The following is an 18,294-nucleotide window of genomic DNA, read 5'->3' on the forward strand; positions in this document are numbered from 1 at the left end:
GGGAAGAAAACACCATTAAGATTTATCCAAATAGATTACAATGAAAATGTTCTGAAACAAAAAAGGTAACTGGCCTCCCTTGCGTCACCCGCGATGCTAGGGAGGCTCATCCCCATCATTGGCTGAACCCCCCCCCCCCCCCCCCGAATGTTTCCATCTGCGTACGGGTGCGGCAGTGCGGGAACCAGGAGCGACACGGGGAGTCAGGTAGGTAGAATCAGTGTGAGGGGCCCGGCATATGGGGGGCATGATAGATAGATAGATAGATAGATAGATATGAATTGAGGGCAGCACTCCGGTCTTGTGGTGAGAAAAAGGTGAATTTTATTACACCCAACAGCAATGCAGCATTTCAGCTCTCTCAATGGAGCCTTTGTCAAGCTCCATTGAGAGAGCTGAAATGCTGCTTTGCTGTTGGGTGTAATAAAATTCACCTTTTCTCACCACAAGACCGGAGTGCTGGCCTCAATTCATCGAGATAGATAGACATAGCCTTTAATATAACTGCCCATTCTTGTCCGCAAAGCACGGACAAGAATAGGACAGGTTATATATTTTTTGCAGACCGCGGAACGGAGAAACGGATGCGGACAGCACACGGCCCCAAACAACGGTCGTGCGCATGAGGCCTAAATCTGCGTTAGTGAGCACTTCTCATTTGCCGAGATAATCCATCCCACCTCACAGGTGTGGCATATCAAGGTGCTGATTAGACAGCATGAATATTGCACAGGTGTGCCTTAGACTGTCCACAATAAAAGACCACTCTGAAATATGCAGTTTGATCACACAGCACAATGCCACAGATATTGAAAAGAAAGGGCTGGGCACTCTCTGTATCTGGAGTCAATGGTACTTTAATTAAATAATAAAATACAATATAACAACTTTTAACATTGTGATTAATATTGATATATTGTATTTTATTATTTAAAGTACCATTGACTCCAGATACAGAGAGTGCCCAGCCCTTTCTTTTCAATATTGTTTAGCTTATAGATTGGATGAATCTGTTGGCTGAGAGCACCCATCCTGCGTCACCCCACACAGTAGTGCGACCTAATACTTGAACAATGCCACAGATGTCACAGCGTTTGAGGGAGTGTGCAATTGGCTTGATTACCCGCTCTCTAGATTAGGTGGGGCCCACAGCTATATGACATTGATGGCTTATCTTACCAATATTCCACCAATGTCTGAAGGGACACAACCAATCTGCCTAAAGGTCGAAATCATCTAATGCATTACAGTACCTGCCTATTATCCAACGGGCACTTGCTGCAACCATCATATAACTTCATCTTACTGCCGCTAAAGCCAGAACAGATACTGCACTTGAACTTCACCAAAAGACTCAGACAGCTCACTGGGAATGTCTGGCTTCCAAATGGCATTTTTCAGCACGGTGAAGGTCGCTTACACAGCAAAGATTGCACACTTCCTATGGCCAATCGAGCATTTATGGGACCAGCTGGGACGCCAGCTTCAGCAACCTACCAGTGTGCAGGTCCTACTGTAACATCTGTGATTGACAGCCTTCCCCTCTATGACTGTGTATACAGACAGCTGTCTCCTCTCCCAACATGTCTGTTGTAGTAGTAACTACTTCTATTCCCCTGTAATATCAAATCTGGAGCATCTGTTCTTATGACTATGTTGCGTCGTTTCTCTGTTATTTCTACTAGAAGTTATGAATGAATAGCCAGCAGCTTGCAGTAAGATGGTACAGTTGGATGTTACCAGTTGGGACGTGTCCCTGCACAGCCTGACACCAGCAGCACTGATTACACAGACACACCCGCTAGTGGTAACACCCAGCAGTACCATTACTGCGGACTGCTAGCAATTTGTAAACTTCTAGCAGGAATAATACAGGAAGGGCACAACATACATTCATAAGAATAGATGCACCAGAAATGTTATTACATGGGGGATGCAAGTAGATTCTAAAAGACAGGAGGGGACAGCTCCTTTTTAAGTGTATAAATTAAAATTTTCACTGAATTTTTTCCCATTAAAGGGAGTGTCACCACATTTGAGCATATTAGACTGATGAAATAGCATTATATGTGCCACATAGTGCCTCTGCCCGCCCGTTTACTCTCCTCCTCTCTCCTTTTCCACTGCGCCCGCTACGAATTTGACCGCGCGGCCGCAGTGGAAAAGGAGAGGAGGAGAGTAAACGGGCGGGCAGAGGCACATGGAGGGCGGGGTTATGAGCCGTTGAGGAGGTGCTGCCTGGGACTCGGACGATTGAGACGCCGCCCTGGGCACTTGAGAGGGCGCATTTACAGAATCTTAAAAGTTCATTTTTGGCTGAAAGAAAACTCCATTAGATACAACAAAGGTACCGTTTTTAAGTTCTCGGTGTCACATATAACGCTATTTGATCAGTCTAATATGCTCAAATGTGGTGACAGACTCCCTTTAAACCATACATCAGTCTGCTCAGCTCCTCCTGCTCTATATCATGATACCTTTGGCTCAGGCACCATGTTTAATGTGACAGATTACCTTTAAAGGATTTTATCATATACCATGTTTGCCTCACAGCAGGATAGGACTAGGGAGGAGATCAGGCTGTGTAATCACCAGCGTACAGGGAAGTGAACCGTACAGAAGAGGAAGTACAGCTGTGAAGGTCACTTACTTCATCAGAAGCTGAAAGCAGACATTGCACTGCAGCCTGTTTCTTCATTTCCTCCATGGAGAGATCTGAACTCTTTTTCTTGCCTTTCCCCCACTTCTTGCAAGCTCCCTTTTCCCAGCCCGCAAAGATGTCATTTTCCTGTAATTGAGGGGGAGAAAAAACATTAATAAAAAGGAGTGAAGAGCAGATTCTACATGTGACCGCCCCCCTAATACAGTGTTTCCCAACCAGTGTGCCTCCAGCTGTTGCAAAACTACAACTCACAGCATGCCTGCACAGCCAAAGGCTGTCCAGGCATTCTGGGAGTTGTAGTTTTGAACAGCTGGAGGCACACTGGTTGGGAAACACTGCCCTAATATACATCGTATATAACAGTATGAGGTCCTTCGTTTCCCTGTGCACTTGTTTCACAACGCCATGTTAGATCTGTGTACACACGCTGCAGATTTTGAGGAGGATTCTACACTGAAGTACAGTCTAGAAGGCGCTCAAGGGACAATATTACATTTTTCTGGATCCACCATTGTAGCTGGAGACCATAATGCTGTGGAAATCCAGGCCCAAAACATCAAGATTTAGTAAAACTAGGCAGGAAACTGGGACAGTTATTAAAGTAATGTGTATTTTTCTATATTACAGATTTATATTAAAGGGACACTGACAGGCCCAAAAAGCATAAGCATATATATATATATATATATATATATATATATAAATAACAGTATAGGTCTTATAAAGGGTATTAGAATCATCTAAGTATCCCCCCTGTCCACCTCATAAATACAGTAATCTGAAGTTTTATAACCTGCTTTCCTGGTGTTCAATCTGCCCAAGGGGCGGTGCTTCATATCAACTTGCGCCCAGCCAGCCTCGCCACAACTGCCGTTTGAAGCGCCGCCCAGCTCATCAATATTCACTGAGCTGGGCGGCTACTCTGAAGCCCTGTACTAGTGTCCCTGGCCATCTTCAGCGCATGCGCCCGGCACCCTCACTGGCCGGGATCGCATCGCGCGTCTGCTTTATGCGCATGCGCCGGGCACAGCGCATAAAGCAGACGCGCAATGCGATCCCGGCCAGTGAGGGTGCCGGGCGCATGTGCTGAAGATGGCCAGGGACACTAGTACAGGGCTTCAGAGTAGCCGCCCAGCTCAGTGAATATTGATAAGCTGGGCGGCGCTTCAAACGGCAGTTGTGGCGAGGCTGGCTGGGCGCAAGTTGATATGAAGCACCGCCCCTTGGGCAGATTGAACACCAGGAAAGCAGGTTATAAAACTTCAGATTACTGTATTTATGAGGTGGACAGGGGGGATACTTAGATGATTCTAATATCCTTTATAAGACCTATACTGTCATATATACCCCTAAATATGCTTTTTGGGCCTGTCAGTGTCCCTTTAAGGCCCAGCGGGGATCCCATGGGGCATTTTAACTGCAAGGAATTGACATATACAACAAAAATAAAAACCCTTCTTCAAATCTAAAGTCCTGCAGGACCCCTGCCTCCACGATCCCCGCTGGGTCCGTACTGTTGACGTCACGTTCATGGGTCGTGTGAACGCTAGAGCCAATCCCTGGGTCTTAGCGGCCTCACGTGCATGGTCATGGGAACAACAAACGACACGCGACTACCGTAGGCCCAGCAGGATCAGAGTGGTGGCACAAGACCAGCGACATCTGCCCCTGCCTCATTTTACTAAATGGTGGGATAACCTCTTTATGATAATAAGCAGAAAATGAATACAGATAAAGTAAGGGGTTCACACACACAACATATGTCTTTAATACATTTAAAGGGAACCTGTCAGCACCAAAATGGATCATAGACCAGCAGTACCTTACAGCTGTTGACATCAGGTTTCTAATGATGTTCTCTGTCTGAGATTGCTGTAAAAATACTCTACAATGCCCCTTCGACTTCAAGAACCTCATTGACAGACGACCTGCGGGGGAATAAAAGTTAAGAAAACCCATGGGCCAACTCACCTGTTCTTGAAGGTCGTAGTCATAGCTGTCATGTAGCAGGAGACTTAAGACATATCTAGTGTATATCATGGCATCGATACCACATTTCTCCAGCTCTTGCCCCAGCCAAGTCTGGACCGGGTCTAAAGCACGAAGCATCGACATTTCAAAGACAGAAACCAGACCAGGAAGGGAGCTTAGGGTGCCTTCTGATGGTAAACCATCCACAGCTGTACAGATAGGGCGCATGAATCTAGGTTGTTGGCATCCCTAGAATATGAAGCATTTTTTTGGTAGGATGTTGCTTTAGAAGGTGGAAGGGATCTTCATTTTAGGAATCTGTTAAAACACTTCAATTCCAGGAAGATCATTTATCATTGCCGACATTTAGTCTTCGAGAGACTTCTTATTCCTCAGGCATGACTGAAGAGATACATCTTACTAGGTGGACACACATGAAGATGTGCTCTCTGTTCACATTGACAGAAGGATTACCTCTATGGCAGAACCTGGAAAATGGAATTTATAGATAATTAGGAAAGGCACGGTACAGATATGGCGACAACAGTTATACGACACATAATCCCCATAGATGTGAATGCTGCCATACATGTGTATTCAATAGAGAGATAGCTGCTGCCAGGCCCCGCAGCTGGCAGCTTATCTCCCTGGTGAACAAAGGGATCGGGTGAAAATATTAACTTGCCCTGATCCTTCCCTCCCCAACGTTATTGGTCAAGAGTTCAGACCTCCCCATACAGAGACTGTCGACGGTTTATACACCAATGTGTATGGGGGCCTTTAGACTGTTTGCCCATATGTATGTGTTCTAAGTGGGGGGGGGGCCGCTGGCAGACACTTATCTTCAGAGAGAACCGAAGGAGGGAGAAAAATTCCATCAGGGGAGAGTTAGGAGCTCATCATACACATTAGATTATCGCCGCCTAATGTGGATGGGGGCTATGGAGGACGCTGAATTTTGTCTCCCATCACAGGATCCTCCATGTGCAGCCATCTTATAGACTGGGCATGACAGACATGACAGAAGACTGGGGTTGTGACTTCAGAAGTATTGAAAATGGGACACACCCTAAGAACGGCATATATTAGTAAGCACCGTATAATCCTCATTAGCACTCATTGGTTTACAGTAGCAGTATAGTGGCCGGTATCAGTGCGGTTTTAGTCATAATAGTCACCTTTTTTGCAGGCGCTGTCAGCAAATTTGTGCCGCCATTAAAAGGGGTTCTGCACTTTGTTTAAACTGATGATCTATCCTCTGGATAGATCATCAGCATCTGATCTGCGGGAGTCCGACACCCGGGACCCCACGCCAATCAGCTGTTTGAGAAGGCAGCAGTGCGGCCTTCTCACTGTTTACTGCAGGCCCAGTGACGTCACGACTTGTATCAACTGGCCTTGGCGGGGCTAAGCTCCATCCTTTCACACTTGTGGCAGGATGGATCCGGCAGGCTGGTCTCCCTGTCGGATCCGTCCTTCCGCTGTTTCGCCGAGCCGCCGGACCGTCCCCATTGACTATAATGGGGACGGGGGCTGAGCTCCGGCGCAGCACGGCGAAAGCCGCCGGACTAAAAAGTCCTGCATGTCCGACTTTTTAGTCCGGCGGCTTTCACCGTGCACTGCCGTGCCGGAGCTCAGCCCCCGTCCCCATTATAGTCAATGGGGACGGAGCGGCGGTCCGGCGAAACAGCGGAAGGACTGATCCGACAGGGAGACCAGCCTGCCGGATCCGTCCTGCTGCAAGTGTGAAAGAGCCCTTAGCCCCGCCCAGGCCAGTGATACTAGTCGTGACGTCACTGGGCCTGCAGTAAACAGTGAGAAGGCTGCGGCGCTGCTGGAGCACCTCTGCCTTCTCAAACAGCTGATCGGCGGGGGTCGGACTCCCGCCGATCAGATGCTGATGATCTATCCAGAGGATAGATCATCAGTTTAAACAAAGCACAGAACCCCTTTAACTAGCAATTCGAAAACTGCTCCCACCGCATTTGGAAATGGTTTGCTGCCTGCAAGAAGCCACCGCTGTGTGGGCCTGGACCCATAGGCCACGTGTACAGGGGTGTGGGTGAACGCACATGAGATCTGCACAAAGTTCTGTGCGGATTTATGTGCTTTTCTGCAGCATGTCTAATTGCGGTTTTGGCGCGTATTAGATGCGGTTTTGCCGCAGATCAGACCCTTCCATAGAAAAAGGGTGAAATCCACAGCTAAAACCGCAAACATAATTAACATTAATTTTGGAATGCAGGTCAATTTCTGCACAGAAAAAAATCCACAAAGTATACACGAGACCCGTGTAATCTCATGCACTTTGCTGTGGCTATTCTGCAACGTGTGCAGTGGGCCTTAGGGTAAACGCGCACTTTCAGGATTAATATGCGGACAATCCGCACTGAAATCTGCAGGTGTTCGCAGGGAAATCAGTGCCGTCAATCCGCATTAATTAGTGCGGATTTTACTCTCCCCATTGAAGTGAATGGAGAAAACCCGGACAGGAAAAATAAAATGACATGCTGCTGATTTTAAAATCCGCAGAGAAAAAAAATAAAAAACTGTATTGTGTGCATGAGAATTTCAAGTTCTCATAGAACACAAAGTACTGACCACGGTGCAGATTCAATCAATCCTGATCGTGTGCATTTAGCCTTAGACTACCCGCACACGTGGATTCTCGTGCAGACCGCAGTGTGAGATCAGACAAACCTCATGTACACTTTACATCTTTCTTCCGTGTGGATTTAGAAATCCCCAGCAAGTCCTTTCTTTTCAATGCAAGGGAGAAAAAATGCATCAAATCTGCACCAGAAAACGCTAATTTGTGCAGATTTTCTTTTTTAGAAACTTGCGCCCGTGGCATGTAAAAAGCAACCCCATTACAATACTTATAAGGCACGCAATAAGAATGCCACCTACAGACACAGCATGTACCCAGAATCTGCACGTTCGGGATGGGAAATGGAAGCGGCGTTCCTTTCACGCAGACCCCGGGATGCACTCGTGGTCAAATGATATTATACAATATGGGCAGAGCTAGAGCAAGCTTACACGTAATCACAGAGGTAAAAATAGCAGCAGTAACCTGTATGTGGGTCACGGGATCTGCACTCAGCTGCCTCCAGTGCAGCCCATCCTATGTGGGGATCGCGCAGCACCGGGGACATGTGCGTGACCTCTAATCTGCGCGGCAGGACAAATCAATGTACAATCCAATTAAAAATCTGCAGATGAAAAAAATGCTTAAAGAGGGCCGATCAGCAGAATTGACCCTTTTAAACCATGCATACTGCCTGGTAGGGTAGAAACTGCTGATTAAAGTGATATCTGTCTTGTGAAAATTAATGGCAGTGCTCCTGAAAAACTTTTCCCCAAGCCACATAAAATGGATTTCTTTTTTTCAAGTCACCAAAAATTCATAAAAATTTGATCTAAACAGGTCATTTAGGTCGCCGCACTGCAGTGCTCTTATTCACAGTTTCCAGAGCGGACGGGGGTCATATCTACTGCTGCAACCAATGATGTCCGCGGTAGCAATGGGTCCACCACCAAGTGGTGCATCACAGGGTCACATGCTGCATGGAGGACACGTCACGGCTGCGGCCAGTCATTGGCTTCAGTGGTATACGTGACTCCCCTATCCAGTACATAGGGGGCCGGAGCGAGGCAAATCAAAAAGGGGCCGAAACCCAGCAGCAGGAAGCTGATAAGCATGCTCCTCTCCAAGGGTCCAGTGGAAATTGACAACCAAGATACAAATGTGTCCTCCATCTACAGTGTGTGATCGGTGGGGGTCTGACCGCTCGGCTATATCTATCTATCTATCTATATATATCAGCCCCACAGTGAATGAATGGAGTGATAGTGGACATGCTCTATTGCTGCCCCATTCATATAAAAGACTCTGAAACCCTGCTCTGATGATCAATGAGGGCTTTTCTTACAACTCTGTGCGCCTCCGTTATTCCTTCTAGAAATGCATGAATAAACTGACAACTGGGTGTGTTGCCACACTCTGCAATCAGGGCTGACAATGCCAGACTGTAAAAGGATGCGCCCCTCTGATAAGTGGGTATGATAGAGCCCAGGTGCCAATTTATTCATCTATTTCCAGGAGGAATAAAAGGGGAAGGACAATAAAGAGATCTAAGAAAAGACGCTCCAGGGTTGTTATATTTGGAATACAAGTTTGCTCGTCCATCGGGTGACTTTCCACGCCGTTACATAGGCAGATTATCGGAAAGGAGCGTTCATAGAAAAGTTTACTCCTGATACAATGCCATATAAAATGTCCCTTAACCACTTCAGCCCCGCTAGGTGAAACCCCCTTCATGACCAGAGCACTTTTTACACTTCGGCACTACACTACTTTCACCGTTTATCGCTCGGTCATGCAACTTACCACCCAAATGAATTTTACCTCCTTTTCTTCTCACTAATAGAGCTTTCATTTGGTGGTATTTTATTGCTGCTGACATTTTTACTTTTTTTGTTATTAATCAAAATGTAACGTAACGTTACATGTAAATGTAACCCCAAGGTATTCCGTGAGGGGCATGGCGAATTCCTAGAATTTTTTATTTTTTGTCGCAAGTTAGTGGAATATGAGACTTTGTAAGGAAAAAAGAAAAAAAAAGAAAAATCATCATTTTCCGCTAACTTGTGACAAAAAATAAAAAATTCTAGGAACTCGCCGTGCCCCTCACGGAATACCTTGGGGTGTCTTCTTTCCAAAATGGGGTCACTTGTGGCGTAGTTATACTGCCCTGGCAATTTAGGGGCCCAAATGTGTGAGAAGTACCTTGCAATCAAAATCTGTAAAAAATGGCCTGCAAAATCCGAAAGGTGCACTTTGGAATATGTGCCCCTTTGCCCACCTTGGCTGCAAAAGAGTGTGACACATCTGGTATCGCCGTACTCAGGAGAAGTTGGGCAATGTGTTTTGGGGGGTCATTTTACATATACTCATGCTGGGTGAGAGAAATATCTTGGCAAAAGACAACTTTTCCCATTTTTTTATACAAAGTTGGCATTTGACCAAGATATTTATCTCACCCAGCATGGGTATATGTAAAATGACACCCCAAAACACATTCCCCAACTTCTCCTGAGTACGGCGATACCAGATGTGTCACACTTTTTTGCAGCCTAGATGCGCAAAGGGGCCCAAATTCCTTTTAGGAGGGCATTTTTAGACATTTGGATCCCAGACTTCTTCTCACACTTTCGGGCCCCTAAAAAGCCAGGGCAGTATAAATACCCCACATGTGACCCCACTTTGGAAAGAAGACACCCCAAGGTATTCAATGAGGGGCATGGCGAGTTCATAGAATTTTTTTTTTTTTTGCATAAGTTAGCGGATATTGATTTTTTTTTGTTTTTTTCTCACAAAGTCTCACTTTCCGCTAACTTAGGACAAAAATTTCAATCTTTCATGGACTCAATATGCCCCTCACGGAATACCTTGGGGTGTCTTCTTTCCGAAATGGGGTCACATGTGGGGTATTTATACTGCCCTGGCTTTTTAGGGGCCCTAAAGCGTGAGAAGAAGTCTGGAATATAAATGTCTAAAAATGTTTACGCATTTGGATTCCGTGAGGGGTATGGTGCGTCCATGTGAGATTAAATTTTTTGACACAAGTTAGTGGAATATGAGACTTAGTAAGAAAAAACAAAAACAAAAACAAACAAAAATTTTCCGCTAACTTGTGCCAAAAAAAAATGTCTAAATGGAGCCTTACCAGGGGAGGGGTGATCAATGACAGGGGGGTGATCACCCCCCCTGTAAGGCTCCATTCAGACATCCGCATGATTTTTTACGGATCCATGGATCGGATCCACAGAACGCATGCGGACGTCTGAATGGAGCCTTACAGGGGGGTTATCAATGACAGGGGGTGATCACCCCCCTGTCACTGATCACCCCCCCCTGTAAGGCTCCATTCAGACATCCGCATGATTTTTTACGGATCCATGGATACATGTATCGGATCCACAGAACGCATGCGGACGTCTGAATGGAGCCTTACAGGGGGGTTATCAATGACAGGGGGGTGATCAGGGAGTGTATATGGGTGATCACCCGCCTGTCATTGATCACCCCCTGTAAGGCTCCATTCAGACGTCCGCATGCGTTTTGCGGATCCGATCCATGTATCCATGGATCCGTAAAAATCATGCGGACGTCTGAATGGAGCCTTACAGGGGGGTGATCAATGACAGGGGGGTGATCAATGACAGGGGGGTGATCAGGGAGTGTATATGGGTGATCACCCGCCTGTCATTGATCACCCCCCTGTAAGGCTCCATTCAGACGTACGTATGCTTTTTGCGGATCCGATCCATGTATCCGTGGATCCGTAAAAATCATACGGACGTCTGAACGGAGCCTGACAGGGGGGTGATCAATGACAGGGGGGTGATCAGGGAGTTTATATGGGGTGATCATGGGTGATCAGGGGTTTATAAGGGGTTAATAAGTGACGGGGGGGGGGGGTGTAGTGTAGTGTGGTGTTTGGTGCGACTGTACTGACCTACCTGAGTCCTCTGGTGGTCGATCCTAACAAAAGGGACCACCAGAGGACCAGGTAGGAGGTATATTAGACGCTGTTATGAAAACAGCGTCTAATATACCTGTTAGGGGTTAAAAAATTCGGATCTCCAGCCTGCCAGCGAGCGATCGCCGCTGGCAGGCTGGAGATCCATTTGCTTACCTTCCGTTCCTGTGAGCGCGCGCGCCTGTGTGCGCGCGTTCACAGGAAATCTCGCGTCTCGCGAGATGACGCATATATGCGTGACTGTGCGCCAGCCTGCCACCTCCGGAACGCACATGTGCGTTAGGCGGTCCGGAGGTGGTTAAAGGGAACCTGTCATGTGGATATTTGATTATAATCTAATTATATACAATCATTAACTACTAAAAAGTGCCTTAGATGTATTCACTTACTGGTGTGACAGATGGTTACCTCATAATATACACACAAAGATGCCGCATGCTAATGAGCTGATTCGAGTCCGGCGTGATGTCATTGAGTCCAGCGTATATTTAATTCAGAGCTATAGCCACTCCCCTGCCCACCTGCTGCTGATTCATATGGAAACAAACTGTCATTCAGCAGCAGGTGGGCGGGGAGAGTCAGGAGCTCATAAATATTCATGACTCATCATTATCAGCTGGAGCTTTTCAATACAAGATGTTGGCAGATTGACTGGGTCAATTAAAGAAAGTGACCCAGCATTTTGCTAAGAGAATCAGTCACTTATTTATGTTGCCCTTAGTTAGGACACCATAAAACTGGTGACAGGTTCCCTTTAAAAGGAACCCGACATCACGTTTGCGAGTGTGAAACTGTCCACTACATCTTATTCATCAGGATATGGTGGTCTGTCCAGAAGCGACTCTTGAATTCTTTGAGTAACTTGTAAATCCACAGAAAATGCACTTTGATTCTTGTGCTCGCTGTATGCAAATTAACTTGTTGAAGTCAAGGAGCCAGCACAAGCCTCCAGGAAGTCAGGTCTTCCCCGCCAGCACCCCTCCCCCCAATCCCACACAGGCTCCATTCGCTTTCACTTCGGGCGTATGCCCAGTGAATAGGGCTGTATGGCCCCTGGCTTCCGCGCTTCACTGCACATGAGCTGAGGCATGCTCTGAAGGGCAGGGGCACTCTCCCTACAGCTGCTGTACAGCACTGGGCATGCTCTGAAGGGCGGGAGCGCTCTCCCCATAGCTGCTGTACAGCACTGGGCATGCTCTGAAGGGCGGGAGCGCTCTCCCCATAGCTGCTGTACAGCACTGGGCATGCTCTGAAGGGCGGGAGCGCTCTCCCCATAGCTGCTGTACAGCACTGGGCATGCTCTGAAGGGCGGGAGCGCTCTCCCCATAGCTGCTGTACAGCACTGGGCATGCTCTGAAGGGCGGGAGCGCTCTCCCCATAGCTGCTGTACAGCACTGGGCATGTTCTGAAGGGCGGGAGCGCTCTCCCCATAGCTGCTGTACAGCACTGGGCATGCTCTGAAGGGCGGGAGCGCTCTCCCCATAGCTGCTGTACAGCACTGGGCATGCTCTGAAGGGCGGGAGCGCTCTCCCCATAGCTGCTGTACAGCACTGGGCATGCTCTGAAGGGCGGGAGCGCTCTCCCCATAGCTGCTGTACAGCACTGGGCATGCTCTGAAGGGCAGGAGCGCTCTCCCCATAGCTGCTGTACAGCACTGGGCATGCTCTGAAGGGCGGGAGCGCTCTCCCCATAGCTGCTGTACAGCACTGGGCATGCTCTGAAGGGCGGGAGCGCTCTCCCCATAGCTGCCGTACAGCACTGGGCATGCTCAGGAAGTAAAATCACTGAGCCTGCACAGAACTTCGTGAGAACAGGGGATGAAGTTCCCTGGAGTGGAGAACAGTCAAGCTGCAGGCCGGGGAAGGACTGACTTCCAGGGGCTTTGTGTCACCTCCTTGATTTCAACAAGTTAATTTACATACAGCGAGAACAAGAATCAAAATGCATTTTCTGTGGATTTACAATCACATTTTTATGTTTAACATATGAATGTTAAATGAATCAAATTAACATATTCAAATGAATCAAATAGTCTTTCTAGACAGAAGAAGGTACCGTGGGACCCGCCAATCAGGTGTTAGATGTGATGTCACATGACCTAGTTGCAGCTCAGGCCCATTGAAGTCAATAGGGCTGAGCTGCAATACCAAGTACAGCCACTAAACAATATATGGCACTGTGCTTTTAAGTGCTGCAGCTTCCTGAAACCGCCAGGAGTCGGACCTCCAGTGATCTAATATTGACGACCTAGCCAGAGGATAACTCCTCAATATGCTATTTGCTATTTTCTGGGAAACGCCCTTCAAGTAATTTCTGTAGCTGTAAAATGCAGCATAAGGCCGTGTGTGAATCCTGCCTTACAATACGATCTAAAAAGACTATGGAAAGACCCAATACTTAACCTGAGGAAGGAACAACTGTATTACTAAATCCACACAGTGTACTTGTCTATAGGCACATGCCACTATGTAAAGATGGGACGTCCCAAGGTCCATAGACACAATGGACAGGAAGGGACCTCATTGACTTCTGTGGGAGAGTTTTCTAAGCATGATCTGTGCAGAGGTCAGGAGGGGGTAGATAAGCTGTGATATCACCTATTGGGAATAGTGGATCCCATCTTATATTTACAGGCAGGATTAGAATGACAGATATCACCTGTGTATAGATAAGCAGATAACTACAGTAAAGTGATCCGTACAGACCAAGAAGTGGCACTTGTTGTTAGGCTTAGTGGCCAGTGTGAAAACTGCAAGATTTTATGGGTTTTATTTAAAAATAGATAGTGACGTGGAAAATCTAAAATTCTTAAAAAATATGTTAAACATAAAAATGTGATTTAAACAATAGCTCATTTTCTGATGACACGTTTCCATTAAAGGAGACAAAAAAAAGTCGCAACGCAAGTCTCTGTCGCTTTGCCAAAAGGGGGTGTGACAAAGGCGAGAAAGGGGCGTCACCAACGGCAGAGACAAATTTAAAGGGGATCTGCAGTTTCATTTAACTGATGATCTATCCTCTGGATAGATCACCAGCATCTGATCGGCGGGGGTCCGACAGCCGCGACCCCCGCCGATCAGCTGTTTGAGAAGGCAGCGGCGCTCTAGCTAGCATGGGCGCGGCTAAGCTCCATTCAAGTGAACAGAGCTTAGCCCCACCCACGCTAGTTGATACTAGCAGTGACGTCAGTGGGCCGGCGGTAAACAGTGAGAAGGCCACGGGGCTGCTGGAGCGCCACTGCCTTCTCAAACAGCTGATCGGCGGGGGTCCCGGGTGTCGGACCCCGCCGATCAGAAGCTGATGATCTATTTAGAGGATAGATCATCAGTTAAATTAAAGTGCAGAACCCCTTTAAAGGATTAACAATATAGCGATATTTATATGTGCCCATCAGTCCCCATGCAGTGTTTACAATGATCCCACTGTTTATGCTCTGTGTGTTAGATTCTTATAAAAAACAATCTTATTGATATGTAAATCACCTGTCAGGAGCCCAAGGGGTTGACCCACGATATGTTGGAGCCCAGCCGCGCCCATCGATCCGGAGCCCAGCACCGCCTGCCACTTCATTTATTCACTCCACTATCCCTGACGTCAGTTCTTCTCAGTGCCGTAATCTCACGCAGAAGGAGCCGGCGCATGCACAGTTGACTCGTCGAAGCCGATGCCAGTAGTCCGCGTGAGCGCAGACTACAGTGTCCACTGCGCCTGCGCGAGATTACGGCACTGAGGAGAACTGAAGTCAGAACTGAAGTCAGGGATTAATCCTCTAACTTCATTTACAACAATTTTCAGGTGCAAATGAAGTCAGAAATCTGTGCCAGCTCAGAGCTACCATAGAAGTCTGCTTAGGTGCACCTAATTTATGATTACATGATAAAATAGGAGCATCCTCCAGCAGCACAGGGGTAATGAAGACCAGCGCAAAGAGTGCCAGTCTTGATAACCCCCCCCCCCCCCAATGTGTCTTATCCATACACCCCGGTGGCTCAGGGGTCCTAGGTTTGAATCCGACCAAGGAAAACATCTGCATGGAGTTTGTATGTTCTCCCCGTGTCTGCACGAGTTTCCTCCCACACTCCAAAAATAGGAAAATTGGCTCCCTACAAAATTGACCCCAGTGTGTGCTGTGTTGGGGTCGAGCGCCTATATGGCGGCCACGGACATCCCAGGAGGGGCCCAGACACACACACACACACTGTGAGAAAAGCGCATTACTAATGTTTGTCATAGCTGGTCTCGCATTGTATTCTTCTGGGCGGTGTACAGAAACTAACCCTCCCAGAGAGACAGGTAATAAGGTGTACTGTGTGTAAGGAGAACAGTGCTTAGAGGGCCCCACGCCAAGTGAACAGGGGCAGGAACAACTGCTATTACGATCATTCTCTCCCCACAAACCATGATGTTAGGTGCTGCACACGTCGGCCGGGGGTGGACGCGCCCCTGACAGGGGGGAGGGGACACTGTGACGTCTAGTATGTATGACAGCTGGGAGCAGTGTCATCAGAGCAGGGCCACTCACAAGGGACGGGACAGCGGCCTGGTGACTATGCTAAGGATGGGGTAGGGGCTGAGTGACAATTCGGGAGGGGGATGGGGGTTGCTCTCGAGGTAGGTGTCAGATCACTCCCATACACTGCACTGGGCCCGCTCTAGAGCCCAATCTTTTGCTAGATTGCAAGCTCCTGGGGCATATGCAGAAAATATTTCCCTGCAATACACATACATATGTCACACTGTGCCGCACTATGTAGAAGCGCGGGGGACCACAGTGGGGAAAAAAGGTATTTATTATGTCACTGGCAAACGCTGGGTGCGCGGGGGCCCATGGGCTCCTCAGGGTAAACGTAATGTGAACAAACCCCCCTCCCCCATACACAACCCTGATCCAAGGCCCAGGGGATCCTATAGGGGGGTGCACGTTTCTCATATGGACCCCTGACCGCAATGAAACGCCGAATTATGTGACGTTTGCCTGCAGATGTAGCAGAGCCGACTTTCTCCGCACTCATAAAGGTCCTGCACTGGCTGTGCACGCAGTCCTATGTAAATGCTTCGACGAGGAGTTGCCTCCAAAGACTCAGCTCTGCTACATGTGTGCGATCACAGCAGGAGAAATGGTGGGCAGCACCCTGACTAGCGGGTTATCATCGGCCCCTCTCCTGGACCTCCTTCCCCTGCATCTCACCTGACGTGAACTCAACATGCCAGGAAAAAACACACACAAAATGTCTGATGGCAATGCCGCCCCTCCTCCTGTACACCAGGGACGGGCGGGGGGGCTGCTGCTGACCCGCAGGAGGGGGCGGAGCCATGGGGGGGGGGGGATGTCTATGATGAGATGAAGAGCCTGTTCACACTGTCAGATTGCATCAGCCATTTATGGGGGGAGGGGACGACATCAGTGAATGTTACTGTACTGAAACCTCCCCCCCTCCCAATCCTAACCAGCCCCAAACAATGAGGGGGGAAGAGGGGGGTGGTATTTGTCCTTCATTAACCCTTCAAGGGGCAGGTGCAAAGGCAATAAAAGATCAGTACAGGTCACCAGCGCACGTACAGCAGAGGCGCCATACACCCCAAACTGGACCACCCCTTAAAGGGGATCTCTAGCTTTATTTACACCAGACCGAATCAGTTATGCAGTATCCTCATAATTATAAACATCACTGTTTGCTGTCAGCGAATGTAAACAGTCAAGTCCAAAAGGCCGGAGTGTGGGTCACGTGGTCAAACTGGCACCAATTTGCCACAAACAGGTGAAATAGATTTAAAAATAAAAGGGTATATATGTATTGTTCTGGACAATACCGCAACATGTGAACTCAGGCTTACTAAAGAGAGCAGAGAACCTCTGAGGGGCTTCTATTCACTGCCAGCAAGCAGGGGATGGTTCATTATTTCCCAAAGCAAAAGCTCGGCATCAGTAGGGATAGGAGGCTGCTATATACTGTAGGGTGGTACCTGCTGAGGACGTAACCAACGGCAACAGCAAGATACTACGTCATAGAGGGGTCATGCAATTATTGGGGGGGGGGGGGGGGAAGCTATAATACACCCAGGTCCTCTGCCCCCATAGGTGACCGCAGTGCCCAGTTACATTCTCTCAATTTTTAAAGGTCCAATAGTTGTTGTTTTTTAAACCCCCCCTTTAAGTCTCTACCGACAGGTGATATTACATTACTGGGGCCCCCACCAGAACAAAGGGGCCACCTGACCCCCAACACAATGATGTCTGCCCCGGCTGCTCCAGCACTTCCCCTTTAAGAACGAAGAGCAGTCACCATCCCCCTCCGAGCAGATCGGCCGAGAGTGCCGTGGCCTACACGGTCTGCGGTGGAGGGGGCAGGTGTCAGGTCACGGTCCTGACAGCGGCTACAACCGGTCCATAACGAGGTGACCCGCTGTAACACGGACACTGCGCACCGGCTGAGGCGATGAGCCGGTACCGGAGGCCATGTTGGACAGGCCCCAGAGAAAAGAGGAAACTCGCGACATTTCCCCATGTCACGACAAGCAGCGGCGTCTTACCTGCCAAATGCCGGACGTGGTGCCACCGAGCGTCCGTAAGGTGAGGGCAGAGGAGGAGGGAAGGTCAGCCCCGGCCTCCCCGGTACAGCTCCCTCCAGTCTACTGCAGCCCGCTCCGGGAGTGACGGAGAACGGCTCCTCCGAGGACACGCCCACCTTCGCCCTGACGTCACTCGGCGTCTCACGGCCGTTCATGCGCCTGCGCGCTGGAGAGGCGGGAATTGGCGGCGCGGGTCTAACTGCTGCTCTGTGAGGAAGGTCTGGGCTGCAGCTGATAGCCGGACTGGAGCAGTTGTCCATAGCAACCTATGAGAGGCTATGTTTAACCAGCGAAGTGCGGCTTTTTTTTAAATTTATTTTTTATGGCAGATGTGTGTTTAACCCCTTAGGTACTGGAAATGTTTTCACTTCAACTTGGGGGAGTTGTCCAAATAGTAATGCAGTTGTTCAAAGTGTCATATATGTGCCATACAAGTGTACATGACTGTAAACCGCCATAGAGTCCATGACCACCCGCCACAGCCAGCATCCTCTCCATTCACTGCTATTGGACTTAGAATAGCGGAATAAGGCCTCTTGCACA

The 18,294-nt window shown here is 48.4% G+C and overlaps 1 protein-coding gene across 4 annotated transcripts in view; it reads right to left on the bottom strand.

The window, feature by feature from the left end:
* Positions 1-17,873, bottom strand: part of KIAA0232 (KIAA0232 ortholog) — a 54,396-nt gene extending 36,523 nt beyond the window's left edge. For all 4 annotated transcript variants that reach the window (XM_044296131.1, XM_044296112.1, XM_044296121.1 and 1 more), the window contains exons 1-3: positions 17,713-17,873; positions 4,634-5,121; positions 2,651-2,788 (exon numbers count right to left, since the gene is read on the bottom strand). In XM_044296131.1, coding sequence (XP_044152066.1) covers positions 2,651-2,788; positions 4,634-4,861 — 366 coding nt within the window. In that variant the 5' untranslated portion in view covers positions 4,862-5,121; positions 17,713-17,873. The remainder of the gene's footprint in view (positions 1-2,650; positions 2,789-4,633; positions 5,122-17,712) is intronic.
* Positions 17,874-18,294: the final 421 nt, after the last annotated feature.

This window comes from Bufo gargarizans, chromosome 1 (genome assembly GCF_014858855.1).
Source record: "Bufo gargarizans isolate SCDJY-AF-19 chromosome 1, ASM1485885v1, whole genome shotgun sequence".
In the NCBI taxonomy this organism is placed as follows: Eukaryota; Metazoa; Chordata; class Amphibia; order Anura; family Bufonidae; genus Bufo; species Bufo gargarizans.